The sequence below is a fragment of the Mesoplodon densirostris genome, chromosome 1 (genome assembly GCF_025265405.1).
Source record: "Mesoplodon densirostris isolate mMesDen1 chromosome 1, mMesDen1 primary haplotype, whole genome shotgun sequence".
NCBI lineage: Eukaryota > Metazoa > Chordata > Mammalia > Artiodactyla > Ziphiidae > Mesoplodon > Mesoplodon densirostris.
Window position 1 is genome coordinate 195,492,741 of NC_082661.1, and position 27,888 is coordinate 195,520,628.

At 38.7% G+C, this 27,888-nt stretch overlaps 1 protein-coding gene across 1 annotated transcript in view; it reads right to left on the reverse strand.

Moving 5' to 3' along the window:
• The window catches only part of RASGEF1B (RasGEF domain family member 1B), a 144,574-nt gene extending 117,278 nt beyond the window's left edge, over nucleotides 1-27,296 (reverse strand). The window contains exon 1 of the mRNA XM_060093242.1: nucleotides 27,234-27,296. Coding sequence (XP_059949225.1) covers nucleotides 27,234-27,296 — 63 coding nt within the window. The remainder of the gene's footprint in view (nucleotides 1-27,233) is intronic.
• Between the last annotated feature and the right edge of the window lie 592 nt (nucleotides 27,297-27,888).

A 27,888-nucleotide genomic window follows, 5' to 3' on the forward strand; every position in this document is an offset into this window, starting at 1 on the left:
TCTTTCTAAGAACATGACTCCTATGCTTGGGTCCTTAGAACACGGAGGCTTAAGAGCCAAACCGAAATAACAAGAAATGATAAAGAGGCGGTCAGCTTGGTAAGCAGCCTGGCTGTTCCCCGTTGGGAAATTAATCTGCCTGTTCTTCTGTTGAAAAGGATCACATTTCAGTCCAAAAGTACCAGAACAGGCTGGGTCAAGCATCCCCTCCTCCATCCTCCTCATCTGTACACACAGATGGTTTGTGGTGGTTTCAGCAAATAAAAGGCAACTTTAGAGGTTACTTAAAAAAAAAAAAACAACTTGATGCAATTTGTAAAAAAATACAAAGAAAGCAGCTAGCTGCAAAGTAGTCAAGGAGCAAATAACACTGGAACTTAATTTGCCAGTTGCCTCTTGGCTAAGCAGAAGTCCAAAGAATTGGTTGGATACCACTAAAGACTTCTGTAGAATTAACCTCCCATTTAACTCTTTTTTGATCTGAATGCTCAATGCAGGCCAACATCTGCTAACACATTAATTGTGGAATACTCCAGATCAAAGGGCCTCTAATTATCAGCGATTTCTTCAGAACTTGAATTTTACCAGCTCAACTTGTAAGATCAAAAGATACCTTAGGTAGGGCTTCCCTGGTGGTGCAGTGGTTGAGAGTCTGCCTGCCAATGCAGGGGACATGGGTTCGTGCCCCAGTCCGGGAAGATCCCACATGCTGTGGAGCAGCTGGGCCCGTGAGCCATGGCCGTTGAGCCTGCGCGTCCGGAGCCTGTGCTCCGCAATGGGAGAGGCCACAACAGTGAGAGGCCCACATACCGCAAAAAAAAAAAAAAAAAAAAGATACCTTAGGTATAAATACTGAATAAATCCACTAGGTATTCAACGACAGCAGCACAGAGGACAAGGCTTGTATTAAACACACACTTATGTATTTTCTATTTCACTTAAATAGAATATAAGAAAACCACTTTCTTAACTTGCATGCATCGAAAGGGTTCAACTGAAAGTTACTATGTTAGGGGTGGCTCGCCAAGGTATACTTGAACAACTTGCATCTAAGGATGTCAAAACATCTAACAAAATGAGGGAGCATTAAATTTTTTTAAAAAAAGCTTAAAGCGAAGTTCATTTCAACATTAAGAACATAACACCCTGTGCGTTATATAGGTTATAACCCCAAATATAACTGCATGCTGGGGAACCACGTCTTTTTCATGTCTGTATCCTAGACCCTGGCACAGGGCCTGCCTAGCACAGGACAGATGCTCAGTAAATGTTGGTGGAGAGAATTGTAAGTAAATATTGTAGAGGTCTCATAGCATCCCCATAAGTGTAAGCAAACTCATTACTTAAGGAATGCATGGGGCAACCTTGACTGCTGGTGTTTTGCTGTTAAGTCGTTTTCATGTCCTTATTTTCTCAATATCTACCTTGAAATAACCAGGGCAGGGATACCACTAAGTTAATGCAGAGGACAATATAAAAATAGAAAAATAATTTAAATGACTAAGTTTTCAGTACACAGATTCATATAATTAGTCTTAGGAGAACCCCCATCATAAACTAGTACATTCTTTAGCCTCTGCTTAAATTCTTCTACTATCAGAGAACACAGTCCCTCACAAGGCAGTTGGGGGATAGCGCTGATGGTTATAAAGATCTTCCTCGGGGCCTCCCTGGTGGCGCAAGTGGTTGAGAGTCCGCCTGCCGATGCAGGGGATACGGGTTCGTGCCCCGGTCTGGGAGGATCCCATATGCCGCGGAGCGGCTGGGCCCGTGAGCCATGGCCACTGAGCCTGCGCGTCCGGAGCCTGCGCGTCCGGAGCCTGTGCTCCGCAACGGGGGAGGCCACAACAGTGAGAGGCCCGCATACCGCAAAAAAAAAAAAAAAAAAAAAGATCTTCCTCATTTTGAACTGAATTTTACCTCCTGTAAATTCAACCCTTTGGTCCTTTATCAAAGGCCTCTAACCCCATGAGGATCCCTCAAACATTTGAAAACCTTTATTGTACATTCCTCCCTCCCCCATACTGAATATCCTTATTCAAGTAAATATTCCTGATTCCCTAAGACATGGTTTACAGACCCTCCTCCTTACTTTGGGCATGTTCCTATTCTTTGTGACATTTTTCTAACGTGGAATACTAAGACCTAAAAAAAAATTATTTTGGACTTTTTTTTTTTTCTATTTTCATTGTCTTGGGCATGCTTAACTCATATTAAACTTGAAATTGAGACTTCAAATATATTTTAATTAATTAACTTTTTAATTGAAGTATAGTTGATTTACAATGTGTTAGTTTCAGGTGTACAGCGAAGTGATTTAGTTACATATATATATATATATTTAGATTCTTTTCCCATACAGTTTATTACAAAATATTGAGTACAGTTCCCTGTGCTATACAGTAGGTAGGTCCTTTTTGGTTAACCATTTTATATATAGTAGTGTGTATATGTTAATCCCAAATTCCTAATTTATCCCCCCCTTCCCCTTTGGTAACCACAGTTTGTTTTTATGTCAACTTCCATTAGACAACATTGGCCTATCTTGTATTTGTATGGTTCATTTTTGTTTGTTTCTGAGTTTAGGACTTTTTATTTATACATTAATTTTTTTAAGTTCATTTTTGGGAAGAATAATTTTTCAAGATATCATTACAGACTATTGAGACTTTTTGAATCCTGAGCCTATCATTCATTTGACATATGTCATATTAGCTCATCCTCCCCTAAGCCAACAGTGAAATAAATATTAAGTGGTCCAGGGGTTTCTACCTGAGTCATATCTCAAGCTTCTCTGAGGCTCGATGCAGGAGGAATTTACACACCGTAAAGCACACTGTAAATGCTTTAGAGCTGGGATTATCTCTGAGCAGATGCCCAGAACTGACTAAATCCCTCAGGGCTTTTGTTTCCTTTAGGTTATGCAGGAGCCAGTTTCAAACTGTGTGGGAACCTTTTCCTGCCAGGCAGGTATTTTATTTCAGCTTGAAATCCTGTTTTTGAATGAAACCTTAAGAGAAATCTAACTTTTCTTTCTTTTTCTCCCTTAGAGTAGATCTGATTTTATGCCCCTCCCAGCCTCTACTTCACTTTCACCCCAAAAGACTTTATACTCTTCTTAAGAGATCATGTTAATCCATCAAGAAAAAACACACTGGAGGGAAGGAAGCCAAAACCACTGGAGTAGAGAGAGAGACACAAGCGTAGAGGGAGCTTGTACTTTACATCTGGAAATTCCCTAATTCCTCCTCTGCTTCTCTGCTGCTGGTATTATTTTAAAATAAAGCGGAGCTGACAATTCGGAGTGTGTAAGTAGAAGTCCTTAGCAAAATATAGCTCATAGCAAAATGATGGTTTAGTGAAACCTGGGGTGTGTTGTTCTGTTTCAAGTCAACTGGGTATTATTTTAACAAACTTGCTCAAGTCCTAAAGATTTAACACATGGTTTACAGTTAGATCTCACACTCAGAGATCTGCTACGCACAGGCTTTGACTTGCAACCAGGGGCGTCGATCTCACTTTGTTCAGACAAGGCAGTACCGTGTGGGGCTGAGGTCATTTAGGAATAAGTCAGGAGACTTGGAGCTTAGTCACTCCTTTGCTCTGTGACTTTGGTTAAGTCACTTAATGATGTGGGCCTGTTTCAACTTTTGTAGACTGAAGTGGTGTTGAATTAAATTATCCTGAAATCTTTTTTCTTTTTAAGGTCATCATTCTTAAAATTTTTTTTTTTTTTTAGTATTTTGAAGCTTATTAAGTTTGTAATTATTAAATAATAAGTATTCACTGAAGAAAAGTTTAAAAAAATGAAAAAGAACTCTGTAATATCACTGCTCAGAGACAACTGCTGTTAATATTTTGGTTTATTTCCCTAATTCTATTTTTTATCCACACATATATCTACATAACATTTAAGTTCTAGACACATTTATGATGCTTCCTATCTAGGATTCCTTTACGTTAAGTGTAAAGCGAGCTGATCTTTCTGGCCACCAGACTCAAGAGTGGCCCATTCTTATTTGACTCAGGACCTGTGAGTTGTCGTCTGGCTCAGAAAGACAAGCTGAGCCAATCAGTTTAGGAATTTGGAATTGGAAGACTGAGAGGTGAAGCCAGTGAGTAATGAAGCTGAGATGAACACATGCAAAATGATAGAATAGAAGCTAACAAAAGCATTTTGAACTATGTGCAAGCTGAATTTATGAGACAGCAAAAAATTATGCTTAAGGAGAGATGGTTGGCTCAGTAGAGAGAGAAAGATGGAGAAGAGGTCACAGGGAAATCCAGTTGCCTGAGAAAGAAGTCTTATGCTCGGTGATTTTCCAGATTTAATTTTCAAGAGATCTATCTGTCCTTTATTCCTAAGCTTTGATTGTCATGAGACTTCTGAAACATACTCAAAGCCCCTTTTATCTGAGCTGGGTCAATGTTACAGACGGCCAAAAGACACCTGACTCAAACAATTTAAATTTGAATTGACATTTTTTATTGACTATTTCCCCAAGTTATTACATATGCTTTAAATACATAGTTTTTAACGGTTAAGTAGTATTTCATAGTATGAATACACTGTATAAGAAACTAAATGACAACAAAGTTGATTACTTTAATGCTATTGAAATTATTACCTGGGCATTAAGAAATCTAAGACCTGTGGTTGCCCAAATGATCCAGGAAGACTTCCAATATTCTTCCATAAATCCTTTTACCTACCAGATGTGGCAACACACACAGGCACACACACCAGCTTAGTCAGTAGAATTTATTGTGGAGAAATCTAGCCTGCCTTCAAAAAATCCCTTTAGTACTATTTTCCTAACTGAACCCATTACAAATGTTTTTATGAGGGCTCAGTGGGTGTTTTTCCAGCTTCACCATGCCATTGTAACTCATAATAAGGCAGGCATAGCCCCACCCTAACCTAATCTTAGTCACAGGACAAGAACATCTGGGATAAAGGTCACTGAGAAGTCCAGATGAACAGGTTAGACACACAGAATCAGCACATGCACCTACACCCTAAATCTACCTATTCTTTTTTTGTTTGTTTGTTTAAATTTTTATTGGAGTATAGTTGATTTACAATATGTTAGTTTCAGGTGTATAGCAAAGTGAATCAGTTATACATATACATTATCCACTCTTTTTTAGATTCTTTTCCCCTTTAGGGCATTACAGAGTATTAAGTAGAGTTCCCTGTACTATACAGTAGGTCCTTATTAGTTATCTATTCTATCTATAGTAGTGTGTATGTGTCAGTCCCAGTCATCCAATTTATCCCTCCCTGCCCTTACCCCCTGGTAACCATAAGTTTGATTTCTGCATCTGTACTCTATTTCTGTTTCTACATATTCCTAATGGAAGGATTGAAAGAACATAAAATGTCATGGTTGCCCTTTGTAAGAAAATGATGTCAGCTCATAGATTGGCACCAATGCTTGGTAAAACCTTGGACAAGGTGTGAGGGATCCTGGCTCCGTTCTCTGTTTCAAAATATAATATCAAATGCTGCTCCTTGTGGGTTTGGAACTTGTTTGGGAAAAAGATTTATCACCTTCCCTCATACAAATTTTATCCACATGATGATTTGAAATTTCTCCTGTGTAGTTCTCCTTCCCAACATAATAAGAAAATTACTCTTTCTAGCTGGGTTTTTCCCAAACCCCTAAACTCACACCAATTTTCTCACAAAATTACACCAATTCAGTATTATCAAATTATATGAGAGAGAAATCCCACAGTTGTAATTAAAGCAGCAGGGGCAACTCTGAATTCGAAGTAGCCTTTCTTTGAGTCCTTTGCCTTATCTTTTTTCAGAGAATGGATGATACTCTGATGTAGCCAAACCACCTATGAAGTAAGAGAGAGGGTTTTAGTGTTTATTTAGTATTACTTAGAAATGATCATGGGCCTACTTTATTCAAAGTTTAGTTCTGAGACAATGTGAGATGGAGTGTATAAAAGCATGTTATTAAATTTTAAGCAATTAACAAATAAAATTACTTCCTTTTGCTGGAAGATCAAGTAAGCAAAAAGGTCTATGAACAGAACAGCCTGGGATATCACAGACCTGGATTCAAATCCTATCTATTTGACCCTAGGCAATTTCCTCACCACTCTCTTTTGGTTTCCTTATCTGTAATATGGTAATTTGATGTATATTTCATCAAGGTTAAATGTATTCTGTATTAATAATGTCTTCTACATACACTAAATTAGTGAGAAGATTAAATGATGTTTGTAATGTGGTCTTATGGATATTCCTGTCTTGTTTCTGAATTAAATAGGAATGTCTCTGGTGTTTCATAGTGGGCTATGACCTCGCTATTGTTTTTCAATATTATGTAAAAATATTCCTGAAAAATCTTCCAAACAAAATATAAGAAATGGAATAGATTTTATCTCCTTTCTGATATTTTATTTCTAGTTAAAGATAATATAAATCTCTGTTTAGGAAACCCCAGGAGAATCAACTAATAAAACATTAGAATTAATTTTAAAAAACGTTCAGTATGGTGATCAGATTCAAAATAAATATTCCAAATTCAAAAGTCGTTCTATGTATTAGCAACAGCCAGTTAGGAAATATGAAAGGGGAAAAATCTCATTTATAAAAGCAATAGAATATATAAAATAATAACAATAACTTTGATTAAAATTCATGTGTTATCTTACATAAGGGAAAAGTATAATTTTTTTCTGATGGAACAGAGAGAATATTGGAACTGGGAGCTATTCTTTATTCTGAACGTGATGAACAAATGTGATAAAGATGTCAATTCTTTGCAAAGTAATTTATAGATTTAATGTACTTTTGATAAAGTTTCCAAAAAAATTTAAAACATTTCCAAAATAACTTAGAAAAAAGTGATGAGGGAATATCAAAAGGTACTCTAAATCTACAAAAATCAACATAGCATGCTACCAAAAAAGAAGAGACAAAGTCCACTGGTTCTAATACTTATGAGAACTTGATATGTAAAAAAGTGAGTGACGCATACTAACAGGCAAGGAATTAACTCTCCAATGATGACATGAGAACAAACTGGATAATTTAAAAAATAACCAACATAGATATTCATCTCATCCTACATACTAAAAGTCATTCATCCCATAATTATTTAATATCAATGCCACAGAAAAACTGGAAAAAAAGAAAGGTGATAATGCTGGGTCACTCCAACACACACATAACCATATAGAGACAGAGATATACAGCTACAGATATTTACTTAAATGTGGAGAAGTATCATAATAGTACAACTGTATGTGAGCAGACTTCCTGGTTGTGACAACTGATCGCCTGGGTTGACCCAAGTGATCTGCTTGGACAGGAGGGGTCCTCTCAAACATCACTATACTGTATGTGTGTCTAATACCACACATTTTGTTAAACGAAACGTCTTTCCCAGACAGAAGACTGTTTTTCAGTCCCAGTTTTGTAAGTTGCTATTTCCACCTTCCAAATTCTCACAGACAAAATTAAACAGACAGTAGGGGAAATTAATTGTTTAAAAATATGACAGGATTATTTGTATTAATTATGTAAGTTTAACCTTAATAGTAAACCTGGGCTATCTTACCCTCTCTTAAGACCCATCCTTGCCCAGCGACACATCCAACACAAATCTAATTCCATAAGCTTGAAGAGTAATGTATATACTTTATTGAAGATGGTTTTATTTTGTTGAAGAGCAGAGGTGGCAGCAAACACAAGGTTTCACTGCATAAAACATGGCAAAATATACTAAAGACCCTCTTTGCTTATCCTTCCCATCAAAGCATCATCAATCAGAGTAGCTTCTCATCTCCCTTATCATCCTGTCCCCAAAACCGTAGTCCATTCTGGCTATTTTTCTCTTCTCTCTGCTGCTAAGTGTCTCCAAATTCTTGCTATTTTCATAACTCACCCCCTTCCATCAGTTATCTCCACATTTCCACATTTAAAAATATATTTCCATGCCTTTTCTCATCTACATTAATTTAGCCTGTATTCTCCCAACCATGACTCAATCCAATTAGCTGAGATAAAGGCTCATCATTCCCTCCTATGAGTAGAGAAATGGGGACTGGAAAAGAGAGAAAGGGAGAGATGGAAGGATTACAAACTTTCATGGTTTAATATAATTTCCTTTTATCTCTGTCATACATATAAAAAGTCAGTATAAAAATACTAAATTTCAATAGAAAATGAAGAAGGATATGAATATACACAATACAGAAGCAGAAATATAAAAGACAAATGGATATAGGAAAAAATCAACCCCACTAATAAACAATAACGAATGAAAACATACCATGATTTAACTTAGCAAAGATTAAAAATTATAATAGTCAAGCTGATGGAGGTATAGTGAGGTTAATATTCTTATATAATGCTGGTAGAAATACAGACTGAACAATCTTTTTGAAATGCAACTAGGCAGTACACATTGTGAAATTTTAAAAGTTTCCAACCATTGCCATTTCTAGGAATAGTTATAAAGAAATAATCAGAGAAACACACACAGATCTCTCTATAATTATGTTCATTATTTATTTTAGCATTATTTATGACAAAAGTTAAAAACAACCAGAAGGCTCAGAGCTGGCTTGTTATAAAAATAATTTAAGCTATAGTGATACACTCAAATCTCACTTATTAAAAACCATGATTTAAAAAACCTATGTAATGATGTTGTAAATGCTCATACAATAATATAAAGTTAAAGGTTATTGAATACTGCATATGTTGAATAATCTCAGTTATATAATACAAATGTATGCATAAGTAGGAAGAAAATACACCAAAATATTAACTGTGGTTATCTTTGGATTGTGGAAATCTTTGTTTCCTTCTGACTGCCCCTGAATTTTCCAAATTACCCATAATGAGGAAGAATGAGAGAGTATTACTTCCAAAATCAGAAGAGTTTTTTTAAGAACCAAGAAAAGACATCCAAATTCTATTGTAGATAATCAAATGTGATTCCTGTTTGTCATTAACTGATATTTCAAACTCATGGATGAAACTAAAAGGCAAAACCCCTTATCCCTGGGAGAGACTTTCTTGAGGACAGAATATAATTCTCAGGTTTCAGGTAACTTGATAAAGTTGGGGAGAATTGGAGAGAGATATGGAGAGACAGAATTATACTAATAGAGTATAATGTGAGTTGTATGGTTTCAGGAAAAGCCTTTGTTCCTTGTTCTAAATGATAAAGTAGGCAATGAATTATTAGAAGCCATTAAAGGTGAATTATTATTGTATTTACATTTTCCCATTTGTCTGGCACAGTAGGTTTTTTAAAAAGCTCTTTCTAACAGAATACCTCCACAATTTGGTCAACAAACGGTCACATTTTTCTTTGATATTTTTGGGTTGTTTTTATCATTTATCTTTTTTTTTTTTCCCTTGCATGACCATGGACAAATCATTTTTGGGCCTGATGCTAAGAATAGGATTTGATATTGACCAGATATGACTGCTTAACATACAAGCCTTCCGGCAATTACAAATGGGACACTGCATCCTAAAGCTGAAAGCTAGTGTTGGAGAACTAACTCGGTTACTTTTTTTTTTTTTTTTTTTTCTTTTTGCGGTATGTGGGCCTCTCACTGTTGTGGCCTCTCCCGTTGCGGAGCACAGGCTCCGGATGCACAGGCCCAGCGGCCATGGCTCACGGGCCCAGCCGCTCCGCGGCATATGGGATCCTCCCAGACCGGGGCACGAACCCATATCCCCTGCATCGGCAGGCGGACTCTTAACCACTGCGCCACCAGGGAGGCCCGAACTCGGTTACTTTTTAAGATCATAGCTTAACCAAATCATCCATTCCTTTACCCCTGCCATCCACCTTGCAAACACGCGTTAGTCACCTGGAGGAATTAGGTAAGAAGATGAAAATAAGTAACAATAAATCCATCTTCACTGTTAGAACCATCTTAGGGTCTGCTCATTCTTAGAAAGTCCAGATGCCAGTATTTTTATGGATAATATACACAGATTTCTTTTGGTCATTAAGCATATCCCATATAGTTGGGATTTTAAAAAGAACAAGAGCAATGTCTCAGGGGATTCTCGGGTTTTCCTATGGTATTCTAACTTTAGGGTAGTTCCAGAGCTGAACACTCCTCCAAGAGCCAACAATGCCTCTGGGGAACCCCTATAGCCAAACATGACTTCAGAGTGTGTCTTGGGAAATAGCTTCTACCATTATAGAACCTCAAGCCCACTCCATTCCAAGGCGGTCATGCTCCTCTTTGCTCAATCAGGGTGATTTCAGGACAACACATAAGGCAACTCAAGTCATGTGAGTGACTACACATTTTGGAGTTTACTGTAAAAAAAACACTTTCATTATAAAATATATTGCATATATTTTTAAAAGGGCATGAAATCTGTAGTACAAATAAGAAATCACTATTAAGAAATAGTTATAAAGAACATCCATATGACTATCAAGTGCAGTAAGAGCATTGTCAACACCCACAGAAGCACCCCGTGAAGACTTCCTTGTCACAAGCCTCCCCTGAGTTCATTTTTTTCAAGCACTCCCTCTTCGGCCCCAGCAGGGATTCTTGGCCAAAATTTTATCAGCACTGAAGTAGTGTTAGAAAGGCTTTCCAAAAATCGTCCTTACTGTACAGTACATGACACTATTTTGGCATTTAATAAAAAGGCTGCTACTATTTTAAAAGATTTCTCTATTGATCATAGGAAATGACTGTTTTCCAAGACATAAAAGGCATATATGTTCTGGAGAATAGCTTGCTTTAGCAGTTCAAAAAAATTTCATCTTGATTTTTTAATGATTATTTCTAAAGGGATATTTTAAGCAATTTGCATTTCCCCTTTCAAATTCTGTTTATATCATTTAGCTGTTGGGCTCTTAGATTTGTCCTATCAGCTTCTATGTATGTGTGTATATGAATATATATATACATACATATATATGTATATATACACACACACATATGTGCATTTGTATGAAAATGAATGTTAACTCTGTCTGCCATATTTGTAACAAATATTTTCCCCAGACTGCTGTTTAAGAAGGCGCAGAAATTCTTAACTTTGTTTATGTCATAGATTGTATTAAGTTTTACCTTCATGAATTTGCCAGCAATTTTAAAATAATTTGAACAGACATTTCCAAACATTCACAAAAGTAAAGGGAATATTATAACGAGTCCAAGGTACTCATTACCCAGCACAATAATTGTCACCATTCTGCAATTCTTGTTTCATCTATTATCTCCCATCCCCTCATTGTTCTTTTGCTGAAGTATTTTAAAGTAAATCTCAGACATATTATGTCGCATGAGAATACTTCAGAATATATCTCTAGCTGATAAGAGCTTTTCAAATAACAACCAACACACACATCAATATTGACAATAGTTCCTTAATATCTAATACCCAGTCAGGCTCAGTTTTCTCTAATTTAAAAAAAGTATCATTTCAGAATAGGATTTTTGAACCCAGATTCAAATAGGGTCCATGTGCCATATTTGGTTGATATGACACTGAGCTTTCCCCTCCCTTTTACATTCCATGCCCTGTATTTGTTGAAGAGACTGGGTCATCTGTCCTAAAGAATATCCCACTTTCTGGATTTGGATGACTGTATTCTTGTGCTGTCATTTACCACATTCCTCTATCCCTTGAATTTTCTACCAAGTGTACCAAGCGATAGTTTGTACAATAGTTGATAAAATTCAGGTTTAATTTTGGGGGACATAAGGTACTGTGAACCTCCTTTTGCATCATGTCATGGGACACACGATGTCTAAACACTATCTCACTTTTAGCGATGTTAAAATTAACTACTAATTGCAGTGATTGTAAGCCTGATCTATCCTTTATAAAATTCCTAATCAACGTTTGAGCTAGCTTTTTTTTTTTTTTCAGTACGCGGGCCTCTCACTGTTGTGGCCTCTCCCGTTGCGGAGCACAGGCTCCGGACGTGCAGGCTCAGCGGCCATGGCTCACGGGCCTAGCCACTCCACGGCATGTGAGATCTTCCCGGACTCGGGTACTAACCCGTGTCCCCTGCATCGGCAGGCAGACTCTCAACCACTGTGCCACCAGGGAAACCCTGAGCTAACATTTTTAATGGTCATTGATAACTGTTTTCTAGATCCATTAGTGAGCTAAGGCTCTGATGCACTTGAGCCTTAATGTTTTACAATATCAGATCACTAAATATTTTCTCAGGACTTTATTGTGTGTATGTGTACTTAAACATTCAAATCTTGAATCAACCTGCAATTCACTTCAGTGTACAAGGGAAATGAGGATTTCAATTGATTTCTTCTAGAAAGGATGTGTTCCAAGAAGGTCTTCAGACAAGTAGTCACCATGTAACACCATGTAACTAGCAATGGAATTTCTGATTGGCTACAGTGCTTTCCTAAGGGGATCCCAAACTGTTTTCCAAACAGTTAATAATTTTTCCAATACTCTTGGTGTACTGGCATTGGAACGTTGATTAGAGAGAGATTTCATTATTTACAGAGACAGTAGGACTCAGACTAAGAGAGTATCTGAGAAGGTTGGGGTGCTATTACATTTTCTCACAGTAAGTAAGTACTTCTATACCAGAACGGAAAACTAAGGCTTTTGTGAGTACTCAGGGTTTTGCTCAATCACTAAGTTTTCAAATTTTGAAAATGTCATCTTTTTATTTCCATAAACCACCATCTTGCCATTGAGGGAAATAACCTTGAAGAATCTGTACACATGACACAATGACTCAAATTTAAGCAGAAGTTGTTATACTTTCTTTTCTTCTTTAAGAAAAAGAACATAGTCACCTTTTTCCAGATGTTGGCACCTTCTGTCTTCTCCTTAAATTGGCAGAAATGAAACTTATTGGCAGCATAGTTATTTATGTCATTTTTTTTAACTACTGTAGGATAAATGGTATTAGGTACTTGATTTTAATCAGGAATAAAAAAGCTGTAAGGCTTTTCTCAATGATTTCCCTGACTACAAAAATATCCCATTCAAACTAATGCTAAGCTAATTGTGCAAAACTTTTAATCACTTTATCTCTTTGTTCAAGAACCATCCATAGAGCCCAACTGCTTAGAGTCAAATTCCAATTCCAATTCCTAGTTCCATGTTCTTTCATTATGGATCACCCACCAACTAGCCATCCTTTCCCCTACCACTCATTCTTCAGAGTAATTCTTCAATATTTTCACTCTAGTCTATTCTCTGAGCTTATTGTGCTTTTGCACTTGCTAATCCCTAACCTGAACACTTTTACAATTTCTCTTACCCAGTACAGAGTCTAGCTTTTTTTTTTTTTTTTTGGGCTGCATTAGGTTTTCATTGCTGCTCGTGGGCTTTCTTTAGTTGTGGCGAGCAGGGGCTACTCTTCGTTGCAGTGCGTGGGCTTCTCATTGCGGTGGCTTCTCTTGTTACAGAGCACAGGCTCTATGCACGTGGGCTTCGGTAGTTGTGGCACGTGGGCTCAGTAGTTGTGGCTCGCGGGTTCTAGAGAGCAGGGTCAGTAGTTGTGGCGCACGGGCTTAGTTTTTCCACAGCATGTAGGATCTTCCCGGACCAGGGATTGAACCTGTGTCCCCTGCATTGGCAGGTAGATTCTTAACCACTGTACCACCAGGGAAGTCCCAGAGTCTAGCCTTTAAAAAAACTCAATACATATCAAGTTTAAATCTATCTACAAGCATTTGCTTGGTGGTGGCCTTTGTAGATATCTTTGTTCTTTAAATATGCCTCTTTAGAAACAGAATGGTATAGTTTAGCATGTAAGTTTTTTCTTTTACTGTTTACAGTATATTTGTTATGGTTGTCTAACTAGATTGTAAGAGCAAAAGTAGTATGTACATAGGACTTTATTTTTAGATCTTATTAAAATAAAATTCTTAACAATTTTTAAAGGATCATTTTGATGATGTGCTTATCAAATCCACAAATGGCATAACCGTGAGAGTGTGGTAGATTTTAAAAAATGGACACAATTGTCATGTTTTCTTTTCCTATCTAGACCCTTTGTAAAGTGACTTTTGAAGCTCCTCTCATCAAGATATGGAGCCTGTTTCTCCAGCCTTTGAAGGTTTCTGGCCTTAGAATTGTTTTGGTCCACAGAATACAGGGAAAATGATGGCGTCCCTGTTCTGAGCTGAGGACTCATGGGGCCTCTCTTGGTTTCATTTGCTTTCTTGGGACCCCTTTTCTGACATGTGGACAAGAGTAGGTTAGCCTGTTGGAGAAACCATGGGAAACCATACAGAACAGAGACTAACCATTTCAGCTGAGGTTCTTCTAGACTCACCAGCCCCCAGCTGACCTAGCAGCTGATCACAGATGCATGAGTAAGCCCAGTCAAGTCCAAGAACCACTAAAGTGAGCCCAGCCTAAGTTCAGACACATAGAATTAGAAGTTAAATTGTTTTTTAATCCACTAACTTTGGGATGGCTTCATACATGGCAACATTAATGAATACAAAGGGTAAAAACTTTCACATGGCAGAATCTTGATCCTAGAAGATTTTAGCATTCTACAACCATAAACTACACTATTGAGATAAAATATAACTGATTTAAGTACAAAGCTCTAAATTCAAGTTCAAAAAAACTAGCTGTGTGAATAGAGGATAGCAGAGATATAGCTTACTAACATATATGCAGAACACTTAGTGGCTTTGGTTGACCACAAACATATGACTCAACCTTGTGTTTCCACTCTTACAACAAAGCTTATATGATTTTATGCCGTGTTAAATGTATAAGACCCCAAAGTGGGGTTTGTCCAGAGGACAATGATCATGATGCTGAAGGGCCTAGAGACCATCTCACACAAGGAAAAATGGAAAGCAATGCAATTGTGCATCCATTAGAGATACTGAAGGGGTAGAGTGGATAAGATAACTGCCATCAACTATTTGAAGAGCTAACATGTGGAACAAGACTGGACATGTTTAGTGTTATCTCATTAAAAATTAGGATCTATGAATAGAAGCTATAAGAAGGCAGATTTCAGGGCATCATAGGGAAGAAGTTGAGTTAGAGAGGCTGCATGTGTATACTGTTTAAGAATGCAAACTACACAGTCAAAGCTGGGTCTTCCACTTGCCAGCTATGTGATGCTGGGCAGTTGCCCAGTTTCCCCATCACCTGTAAAATGGAAATAATAACAGTACCATTTCATAAAGTTGTGATAAAGATTAAATAGGATTTTTGACTACAAAATGCTTAGCTCAGTGTCTGGCGTATAGTAAGCACTCAATAAATTTTATTTATTATCATTAATAATAAGAGCTATTTAAATATGACATGAACTGCCTCAGGAAGTGGAAAGCTCCCTCTAAATGGAGATATTCAGAGGAGATTTGGCAGGTATTTGCAGGATAGATTTAAGCATTAGATGAGAAGTTGAGCTAGAAGACATTTAAATTAGCTTCCAGGGCTGAATAAGTCATTCTATAACCCTTAAGACAGGATAACTTCTTTAGTATCTCCCAGAATACTTAGCACTATACTTAATAAACACTTTTGATTATATAAGTGTATATTTTTCTCATAATAAGAATCGTTCCATGCTAAAATGAAGTTGTGTGAGAATTCTTGATTTTTTTTCATCTCTTCTCCTCTAAAAGAAGCATACCACTAAATTTTATTTTTATGATTGCCATATTGACTAAAACTAAAGAGTACAAATTTTAGTGCTACAAACTCTCCATTGTGGGACATTTAAATTGGTAGATTCAAAGCTCTCATCTTTTCACACTTGGCATTTCCCTATCAGAATGCATAATTTTAAACTGGTTAGATATTTTCAAGGTACAAAAGGCTGAACTTTCTTTGGTCACTGACCTGCCATCCAAAGTCCAAGCTGGAGCCAGTAACCATTTTTCCTTCCCATCTGGAAATACTGGAAAAAAAATCTGGAAATACACAGCATCTGGAAATACTGACCATGATCGCTCTTGCCTTCTAAAGGCACTGCAGACACTTCTAACTCCCATCGCAATTCTATTTAATAAAATAGATCTGGTTGATTTACCTAAACAAGGTAATATGTCTATCTCCTCAGTTATCTCACTGCTACCAGTTAAGAGGAAGGAATTCACATAGGCCAGGGTGCTGTCTTCATGGTTTCCAAGTGATAAAAATCTCCCCTTTTTTATGATGAGCTTCAGCATAGTAATTGGCATTAATCATCCGTGAGTAGTGTTTACTTTCCTCATTAATGAAAGTTTAGAGTCAGGTACACTAGCCAAGAAAATCTTAAAATGTGTAAGTGGGGAGAAGAGTTCTAAATTGTGGGTTTGAATGAGCTCTGAATTCTGGGTTTGCGGTGAAATGGACAAGGTATTTGTAGGCACCAATAAGATTTCTGGGTCATGCAGTCCTGGCGTGTGCATGCACTGTGCCACACCTGGAAGAATACAAGATAAGAAACATGCTCCATTACCAAGAGGAGGCAGAGATACAAGCAGTTTCAACAAAGTGAGAGCAGTGTTGTAATAGGAAACATATAAAGCACAGTTTAACTCAGAATAGAGGTTGTAGGAGGGACAAAAGAGAAGTAGAAGTAAACTGTAAGGCAGATTTTAGAAAACAGGAGGGGATTAGGCAGGACCAAGTAAAAGGAACAGCATGCACAATGGCAGAGTCGTGAAATAGAGTGTCGTGTAGGATTTGGGGGAAATGAGTAATGGGAGCTGAGGCGAGAGGTGGGGGAGTATTTCACACATGCCTCCCTCAACCATTCAGAGAGATGCAGACTGGCTCAGTAGTCAGTGGAAAGCCATTCCACCTTTTAGTCAAGTAAGTAACTTGATCATATTTGCAATTTGAAAGGTTAACTCTGTAGTGATATTGATGAGGTACTGAAAGAAGAGGATGAAAGTGAAGGTAGAGAAACCAGTTAGAGGGTTCCTTAGGAACCAGATGAGAGATGAGGAAAGGCTTAATTACAGCAATCACAATGGGGAAGGAGAGGGTGAGATATTAAGGATTTAGAACCATCCCAGTTGGATGGCTGACTGAAAGGATGAGGTAGGGGGGAAGAATTACGGATGATACCCAAGAACCTGGCTTGAATTGCTGGGTAGAAGGTAGGAACATTCACTGAGAGAGGAACAGAACATCTGTAGAGCAGGGGAATCAGAAGACCAGAAAGAGGCGCTGACTAGTTTAGTTTCAATCGTGTTGAGCAAATGAAACAAGAAAATAAAGAATATTGCTCAAGGAGAGAGAGTTGATTTTTTTTTTTTAAGTGCACCAGGAATGGAACACTGGGGAACACAGAACTGGAGGTATTATTGAGGGCAAATGAAATAGCAAAGAGACTGAGAAGGTCAGATGAGAATTAGAACAGTCAGCTCTCATAAAATCCCTCAAGAGAGGAACAACTTTTGAGAAGAGGTCAACTGAGTCAAGTTCGAGAAGAATTGAAGTGTACTCTGGGTATTAGCAGTTAGGATTTTCCTATTGACCTTGGCAAGATCACTTTCACTGGTGCAGTGAAGGAAGGAAACAACTTCCATGCCACAAAGCATGAGAACATTTTCTCTCTCTCACTCTCTCTCTCTTTTTCTATTTTGTTTTAATCTCAACATGTCTCTTATCGCTGATTCTCTTTGAAAGTCCTTAGTGTAAAAATTGCAGTTTCTGCCTTTTGCAAATGAACAGAGGCTTTTAAGAGTTATTCTGTAGGTAAATGTCTTTTAAGGTAAAGTTGAATTTTTTCACTAAGCTGTTTGTTAGAGAGGTTTCAGAAGGCATTTAATGAAAAGCAGCCTGAACCCAGGTAATTTGAAAACAGCGATCTCAGATAAACAAAATGAGAATTTCTTTCCCTTTCTTTTTCTACCACTTCCCCCTCCTCAATAACCAGCTAAGATATGGAAAGAATTAGTCTTGGTGCTTTGGGGACATAAATAATGAATAAGGCACAATTCTGCCCCCTCTCAAGGAGAATACAAGCCCCTGCAAAAAGGCAGACACACAATCAGCCAACCCTAAAGTAAGGTAAGCTGAAAAAAGCGTTTATAGCAGTAAAAGCAAAGTTCTATGGGGGCCCAAATGTAATTCCCCATCTCTCATAAAACCCAGGAAATGACCTTTAAAAACATAGACACAATTGGGGAGTTCATCGCACCACTAATTACCTCCCTACTCTTCAGACCATAAACTTTTATGCAATCTGCTCTCTGTTCACCAAAGAGAACAGATGCCTTTATTTTACCAGGCATCCAAACTGCCTACCTGAAAAAGGCATTAGTGGCAAGTGGAGATTTCAGCTCTACCCTATGTCTCTATGGTGATTCTTTTGTTACACTGAACTTTAATAATACCACTTTGACCCTTTTCATTGAGAGTGTTAAAGTTCTTAAAATTAAATGCATTGCCTCATGGATTAGGTGAGTACCAAGCCTCCTTCTTCCAGAGGAGATAAACTGGGACACCCAAATATATGGAATGGTTTCTGAGGAATACTATTTTGATCTGAGTAACATCATGGTGTTATCTTTGCAGTTCATACCCCCTTTAAAGTCCTTTGTAAAGCAACTGCCTTTACAGGGGCAGCCTAACGCTGCATGCTCACACATTATTTCCCTCTTGTGCAGGGTTGCTATTTATAATGGGCCTTTTGGAAAATGAAAATCTAAGGCTGGTTAACTGTAGCCAGAATGACCCATAATATAAGCTGGGTCATACTTTTTTTGGCATCCTTCTGCATCCTCTCAGGAAACTTTGATTATATTTCAACTAGGAATAAAAAAGAGATTGTCCAAATAAATTTTTAAAAAAATCTCTCCAGCAGGAGGTTAAGGCATAGGTTCTTAAGTCAAGCATGCCTGGTTTTGGATGCCAACTGTACGGTTTGCCAGTCTGTGACCTTGAATACGTTCTTTACCCTTTCCAGGCTTCATTTGTAAAACAATTTAATGAGAGACTGGATATTAAGAACTCAGGGTAGTGTTTGGCACAGAGTTCTCAAACAATGGAAGCTATTATAATAATGATTATTGCTGTTATTGTTTATACCAAATTGCCCTGAATTACTGTTTATAGCACACGGCCTCACACTTGGAAGACGTTCAATGTCTGTTTATTTCTTACTGGAAATAATCAGCTGGCATAGAATGCTTAGAATACAGTATTTCCAAGAGGAACTTCCTTTGGCTTTCTCAAGGGTACCCTGAGTACTGAGAAGGTAGCAAATCTACATAAATTCTGCATTAATTCTGCTGATAATTCTGTAGTGCTGTGTCTCAGAATATAGTGATATCATGTTTTTCTGATCTATGTGAATAGAGTACACGCAAACTATGCCAATCCCAGGTCATCTTTTTTCCCTGTTTTCAGGTGGGACAAATTAAAGTTTCTTTTTTGGTCAATAACAGAACAGGCAGTATTTTTACTTAGCATTTTTCCATCAGAAGTTCCACATGGTATTTTGCAACCAGGTTCTGAGAGAGAAATCAAGGCAGCGTTAATGGGAAGGTGTCAGCACATTGAGACAAGGAAAGAATAAACAATCGTTCTATATAATACAAATGTGACTCTGAAACCTTTGATAATGGCGCGGTTCCCAATAGTAAGGGTCTGGTGATTACGTGTGTGTATGTGCTGTTAACAAAACATTTATCTCACATTTAAATTTAAACATCAAGTACTTTGCAGTTGGGTCATGCATATTGTATCATACATTTTAGCCTTTAGAGATAAGCTGTACAGCAAGATCAGAGAACAAGAATGATTTTTAAGTTTGCTATTTCCCATTTCTATAGTGTATAAGCATCTACCTGTTTCTGAATTAATGAATTTTATAAGCCTAATAAAATATATTCTATAGATATTGTTTCACTTATTTCCTGTAGGCTTTGGGATCTGGAATTGAATATGTTTCTGTGCTTACAGAAGGACATAAGTTGAACAGACATTGGTTTAATCATATTTGTTCAACCTTATTCCAACTCTTTGGAGCTTACAAAGTCTGTGTATAGAGTCATCTTGCCTGTTGGGAATGTTAGGATGGAAAGACTTTTTGTCCTTGTGTGTCAGGCTGCATTTCTTACCCAGTTGAACTCTTACCAATGGACCTAATGTAGTAAATTTCAGCCTAGGTTTTGGTGGAATGGTAATGAGAATCCAGGAATCTAAATTTGGGGGAAATATATTTTCACCTCTAGTTACTTGATACTTATAGGACAGTGTTAATGGTATTGATTAAAATTTTTTCTTGTCTTTTGTAGTTATAGTAGCCCACTCACGTAGAGTACTATTCAACAACCATTGTGAACAACGATAAGAAGATGAAGATAGCTGAATAATAAACTAAAGTTCCATATTCACGTAACCATCAGTGGACAAACACTATCTGCCTACTGTGTGAATGTCATGTGTCAGGGATTTTTGGGGAAGAGATGATGGGGAAAAATGACATGGACTCTAATGTGGGGTAGCAGTAAGAGTCCTGATGATGTTGATGTTTTAGAGGGTTAATTTACTAAGCCAAGATAATGTGTTATTTTATGTTAATAAAAGGAGAGTTGATCTAGAATGAGGTATGAGGTAACAATTCACTTTTCCCATAAAATCCTATGTAACTGAGTTACAGCAAAAGCTGAAACCCAAGATGATTCCCTAGAGCCCCTGGGAATCCATACCTGCTCCAGATGATGAAAGAATAGAATATTATGCCAAATACATGAAGATATTTATACGTATTTCCAAACTAATGACAGCTCCTACATACAATAAGTATCAATGGAAATGTTATTTGACCAGATAACGGGTTCCACTACAGCGCTTGAATTTGAGTATTTTCAGTAGGAATTTGTTTGCCTCAGTTCTAAGGAGAGCTTCTCCAAAATTCAGGATATGATAGATATCTAGGTTTACTATGTTAGAGCTCAAAGATGGGGTTCTCTACTGAGCAGAGTTCCATTCATCACCTTATCCTCAGGACCAGAAGTTAGTGTCCTTAACTCTTCTTCCTCATCCAGGCTTGATTTGGAAGACAGGTGTCAGCAACTCAGAATTTTCATCCCTTTAACTGATATTTACTGTACCAGGCTCTGCCTTCTACTTTCACTGGATCCTAAGTGACTTCTCATAGGGCATGCAGCCCACGTTCTCCCCTGCTTTAATTGTGTGCTAGGATATCACTGCAGCTACTGTACCAATGGCCAAACTAGTAGCGGTGTAGACAAGGTGGAAGTTGATTTCTGTGTCAGGCAATTCCAGTCTGAAAACAAGCAGGCAATGGTTCTATGTTTTTTCTCTGCCATCCTCTCTTGGTCTAAGGTGGCTATTTCAGCTTCTGCTACCATATTTGTATTCCAGCCAGCAAGTGGGGTCTGCCTTTCTTATGAAGGGTATGACTGAGAAATTGTATACATCACCTCCATTCATATCCCACTGGCCACATTCTCATCATATGGCCACATCTAGCTGCAAGGGAGGCTGAAAAATGTGCTCTTTAGCTGGGTGGATGTATGCCCAACTAAATCCTCCACTCTCTCAGAGGAAGAAGAAAATTGACCCCTTAACTTGAAAGTTTCTTTCACTTTGTCACAAGAAGGCCTAGAAGAAAAATATTTGGCTTAATGTATTTTGCCTCAGTGACCAGAAGCTAAATGTATAAAGAAAGAGATCCAGTAAAATCAGGGACACTCACCCTCAAAAAATTATGTTTATCTACAACTGTAGCAATTATAGTGGATTCCTGTGCTCAAAATTATTATTATCTTTTGATTATTCTATTCCTGACTTCTGGTATTGTTTTTGGAAAGCAACAATAGGCCACAAAGTAGCTTGTGGGTTGGCTTCTCCATCTTCCTGGGTCACTTAGAGCCCTAAATATTAAGTCCCAAGCTACTTCTCATAGAATTGGTGCTGTCTATTTAGACCCAACCATGATATAATGAGGTAACGCTCAGTGATTTTCAATGGGCCATGTCTTAGAAGACTATTCTTAAAATGGCCCTTGTTGGCTAAGCTAAATTTTCCTTTGGTAAGAAAAATTCTCCAGTGGTAAAAGAAGCTAAAGATCAATCTGTAAAAAGGGACACCTCTGTCTGTTTTCTTCCCATAGATGCCTCCCAGTTTTGAAATAAAGCAGCTCTATATTTTGTTGATTCTGAGTTCACCAGTTCCTTTCTTTTTATCTGTTGTTTATCCAGTTACTTCCATCTAGCTCCTCCAGTTTCCCCTTCACTCACCCAGAAATACAGAAGGCCCAGGGAGCCTCGATAACTTTCTTAGCCACCCTTCCATGTAATAACACTGCTATCCTGCAAAGCTGTTTATCTACCTCCATTTCCTCCTGGTAAAATCAAATAATGCATTAAAGTTACATTTCTTTAGACTGAGGACAAGTTTACCTGTCACATAAATTCTACTGAGAAAGGTAGGTTGGCACAGCCATGGTCATGGGCAGCTCTTAATCCAAAACAGCTCCCTCTGCTTGTGTATTCTATGCAGCTTTCAGAGGTCAAGGCACTTTATTGGGTCGTTTTGACTTGGCATGAGCTGCGCAATACTTTGCTGAGTTGAACTAATACTTCTCTCAGCCCACTCTCCTGTCTTGTCAGTAGCACCAGTGAGAATTTTGTGGGAGAGCCTGGAAGTTGAATTTTATGTCATCTTCCAATGTTACCCATCTCCCTAAATCCCTGCTTTTGTTTCCATCATTATTCTCTAATTCCCTTTCAGTAGTCCACTTTGAATCTGCCATTAATTTATTGAAATTCTCCAATCCCTTTTGCATTTACTGTTAGCCTGTGCAGCCTCTTGGGGGGAACATGTTTACTGTCAAATACATTAAAGTAGTCTGTCTTAATTCATTCTCCAGAGTATCTCTTACAACTTACAAAGAAAGTCCTCTACTTATAACATTGTGGCATTTGGGGAAATAAGTTCATTCTGAGTTTTCACAACAATATTTAGCTGCTGCAAAGTCAAGAAAGAAAACGCTGCCAGGTCATCCCCAGGAAATCCCAAGACACATATTTTTATCATTTGCATTCTTTTTTTTTTTTTTTTTTTTGCAGTATGTGGGCCTCTCACTGTTGTGGCCTCTCCCGTTGCGGAGCACAGGCTCCGGACGCACAGGCCCAGCGGCCATGGCTCACGGGCCCAGCCGCTCCACGGCATGTGGGATCCTCCCAGACCGGGGCACGAACCCGTTTCCCCTGCATCGGCAGGCGGACTCTCAACCACTGCGCCACCAGGGAAGCCCTGCATTCTTATTTACATAAATTTGTATGCTCCATTCAAAAGGCGCTGATTCCAATTATGTAAAATAAAACAGGAAACTCTTCTATGTCTGAGAGTGGATAATCACACATCCCAGCCTTGCTTGCTGCCCAGAGTGACTTCCAGGGCTTCCCCCCTGGAAAGAAGGAAGTTTCCCTCCTTTATTCCTACCCTCTAATCATAACCACTAATGAAAAGAGGTATCATTTAATGGTAAGATTGGAGTTGGCTCCGAAATATTCTTTTTTCTATTATGAGCTTACATTGGAATCCTCTGTTTTCCAACTGGTGTTTTCTCAACACCTTTCTTCCCCTCCACCACCCATAGGAAGAAACACTGGTCCTTGGTTCAGCTTGGGGCACCCTAATTTGGGTGGTAGAAATTGCCTCTGGGTCTACCTTGCAGCTTTTTACCCAACAGAAAGTTCCTTGGGAGTGAGGAAGAGAGTTTGGATTCTGGGCAGATTAACCATAGGTTTTAATTATCCACCCCCAATGCTGCCTTCCATTGACCCCTATAATTAAAACTTGACTTTCTTACATATTTGGCATCATTTTCCCCTCCAGGTGGGTGGATCACAGAGCCGATTGCAAAACGAATTCATTAGAGTATTTTACAGAACGTGTGTTAAGCCCAGAAGCCAGAGCTATGGGGAGAAAAGAGGGCAAGAGGATCCTTTGGGAGAAGCCCCACTCACCCTAGGACAGTCCTAGTGTCACTGTGCAGAAAGACACCTACCTGCTCACTCCGTCCTGGGGGGGAGGGAGACCTGAGGAACACACAGCGAAATATCATTGAACCAAGAATGGTCATACTGCACTTGATTTCCTTCTGCTCTCTGACAGGCATTTCCCAAAGTTACCCTCTACCGTTTCTATACTGCTGTTAGTATTTCTAATCAGGTCTAGGAAAACATCCAGTAAACTCAGGACTATCTATTGGATTGAAGTGAAATTTAGTCAGAAAAGATCCCTCCAGAGTTCATGGACTTCTGACCTCAGTCTTTGAAACAACTTCTTTCCATCCCCACAGAGTGGTGTTCTGTTTAGAACCTATATAAAGTCAAAGGAGGCGGGGCTGAAGGGGACCGAGGCCAGGGGAAGGCAGTGAAATGGAGCTGTTGCCAACACATTTTGTAATGTTCAGGGAGTGTTTTGTTTGTTTGTTGTTTTAATCTTTGGGTCAAAGGATACTCCTCTTACTTGGAACTGAAGTCAGCAGAGGGGAAGTTCAGACCTTACTGAACCCGAAGTACGGAAAGTCAGTCCCTAGAAGCTTGGGTTGCTCCCCTGCTACGCCTGCAAAACCTCAGCGGGCTGACAGCGGGAAGGAGACTTCCTGTTCGACTGAGAGTTTGCACTCTGAAGAAAGCTGTCTTGGCAGGACTTGCCGCCAAGGCAAAATTACCAGGAATTGCTGGGAAAATAGGTTCATTTCCTTTTAAAAACTACAAAAGCTTCAGTTCTGCCCACATATATATAAACTGGAGAGAAAAGCCCTATTGAAAGAACTCTTGTTTGTTTTTGACTTGTCTGGACAGTGACTATGTTTAATCCTAGTCGTCGGAGTGTGTGTGGTCCAGAGATGCACCAATGTAGCAAAGGATAGGAAGGTGGCTGCTATCCCAGGTAGACTGGCCCTTCAGTTAAGGTGTGCCTGGAAAGTGTCCTTGACATACTCACCAGAGTTTTGCCTCCCTTCCTGATGTAACAGGGAAGAGCCAAATCTGACTACATGTTGGATATGTTTCTTTTACTTTAACCTTTGCTTTCCACTGCTTTTGTTCACTGAAAAGATACTGTCTATACGTAATGGCCTGCCTCGGGGAACCCTGCCCCTCTGCCTGAATGTTAAACCAAAGTGCCTTTGTTCAGGGAAGCATCCGGACCCTGTCCACCTGTGGTCGGCTGCAAGAAAGAAGAAATTAACACACCCTCTCCCCGAGGCTGGCCATTCCAGGTGATATTTGCAAAACTTAAGCCTTTTTTTACTTTACTTCCTCATTTCCTCCTCCCTCTCTGCTCTATAAAAGAAACTGGCATCCAAACCCTGATAAGATGTTTTTTTGGAGACATTAGTCCGCCATCTTCTCGGTCTGCCGGCTTTCCAAATAAAGTCGCATTCCTTGACTCAACACCTTGTCTCCCGATTTATTGGCCTGTCGTGTGGCGAGCAGAGCGAGCTTGGACTCGGTAACACTGACATATAACACGGCCCAGCTCCCATTTCTTGGGATAAGCAAATTGAGCACGTGTTTCCTCTAAGTTTACCATGTGTATAGCATTTCGTTTATTCATTCATTCAACTCATTTGCATAATTCATTGAGTATTTGGATACACAGTGAACAAAATGGGTTTAAAAAATCCTTGCTCTTGTGAATTTACATTAAATTGTTCAATTATTTTTTAAAAAAAATAAATTTATTTATTTATTTTTGGCTGAGTTGGGTCTTTGTTGCTGCATGTGGGTTTTCTCTAGTTGCGGTGAGCAGGGGCTACTCTTCATTGCTGTGCACAGGCTTCTCATTGCGGTGGCTTCTCTTGTTGTGGAGCATGGGCTCTAGGTGCATGGGCTTCAGTAGTTGTGGCACATGGGCTCTAGAGAGCAGGCTCAGTAGTTGTGGCGCATGGGCTTAGTTGCTCCACGGCATGTGGGATCTTCCTAGACCAGGGCTCAAACCCATGTCCCCTGCATTGGCAGGCGGATTCTTAACCACTGAGCCACCAGGGAAGCCCTAAACTGTTTACTTCTGATGACAGTCCCTTGAGGCAGTATTATTATTAGGAAGCCCTCTTTACAGGTGATTTGCTCAGTCACAGAGCCAGTGAACGGTGCAGCCGGGATTTGAACCCAGGCAGCCAGACGCCATTAAGCCCACACTCTTAACCATCCAGCTCCACACTCCCTAGTGGGACTGATGGGTGTGACTTCAGGTTCAGAACAGTTGCAGTTCAGCCAAATACCTGTAATTTCTCTTCTAGAGGCAAAGTCTTTCATTCCACAACATAATTTAAATAACAAATATGTTTGAAAGAGGTAGTATGGTGGTTGGATTTCACACTAAGATGTTGAAGTGGATCAGAGTTTGCACCCCAAAATATGCCACTTTGGCATAAGGATTATCTTGAGCCAAAGGCAATTGAGAAATAGCAGATGTAGGAAAAGCTCTCTGCCCTCTCCCTTTCTGTCTAAAAGTAGAACATAAATTTCCCTTTGTAAAGGTAACATAAATTTGTAAAGGTGTCTTTCTTTCCCATACCAGGAAGATGACTTTTAATCACTGGAGATGACTCTTATCAATAGAAAAGGTACCAACGTGAGTTTGCATAACAAACCTTACGAAATAACACAATCTTCCATTAATTGTCCCCACATATTTACCATCTCATAATTTATGGCCCAGAGAAGCCCAAACCCCTTTTCCTTTCTCTTGTCACTTCTCCACAGTTAATCACTCTTTGTTAAAATAGTATATACGCCCCAAATACAATTGCTTCCTTGGGCCTTTACTTCTTTTCTATGAAGGCCTCTTTATTCATAATAATAAATCTTTCCTCCTGTTTACCCATTTTTTTTTTTTTAGTTTAATTTTCATCACCCCAGGTACTAAGCCTAGAAGAGAAGAGGAAAAAGGTTTTTTCCCTCTCCTATTATGTAAATGACTAAAAGCCACCTCTTTCTTTCTAATAGTTCTGATAGGCGGGGAAGGTGGTCAAAGATCTGAGGAAGCAGGGCACTGAAGGGAGTTGGGGAGGGCATCATCAAAATGCAAGTGGGGGCAGAAGCTGAGGCCAGGGAATCTCAGCTCAGTGTCACTCAGCTCAACATTTTGCCTAGGGCAAATGCAACTAGGGCAAACCAAATAGGTCAAAATTTGGATTTTTATCAGCCACTTTTATGAGATCAATTTGATTATGTCACCCAGATAGCTCAAAACAAAAAGAAAGAACAGCCAACAGGCTCAAATCATACTGTTCAACAAGAGATGAATTCATTCTTACTTTGCCAATTGGCTTCTCAATTGGAGGGCTTGTAAAGCAGATTGGAGTAATGCTGCTGTACATTGAAGGTTTCCATTGCTGTTCCTATGAGAAAGGAAACAGAGAGAGAGATTTCAGGGACTTGGCTGGCCTTTCTGCTGCGTGAAGCCATTTCCCTGCTTCCCACAATAGTGCCTCAAGCACTTAACTGTAATGGTTGTCACTTGAAATACCTGAGTCAGCATTTTTGCACAGGCATCTTCAGTTTGCAGTCTGTGCAAACTCATTTAACCTTTTACAGGGTTATATTACAAAACCTTTTATGACATTTTGAAGGAATGTTGACAAAAGTGCAGAATATTTTCAGCCTAATCTGTTAAGGCATCTTTCTAGAACATAGATTAGACTATGTGAATCTTTTTTTAAAAAAATAACTTTATTAATATCTTATCTCATTGCATAAAAACACTGACCACAATTAAACTTCTGGTTTTGAAATATCAGATTCTATATGGGATACTGTCCAAAGTTCTCTACCTGCTTTTCAGAACACTCCAAAATGTGGTTCTTTTTCACTTTTTTGCTTTAGTTCCAACTCTGTCTTACAGTTTAACCTAAGCCTCAAGCCACATTTGGCCAATGTGTTTTTCTTAAATAGACTCCAATCTATGCCTTT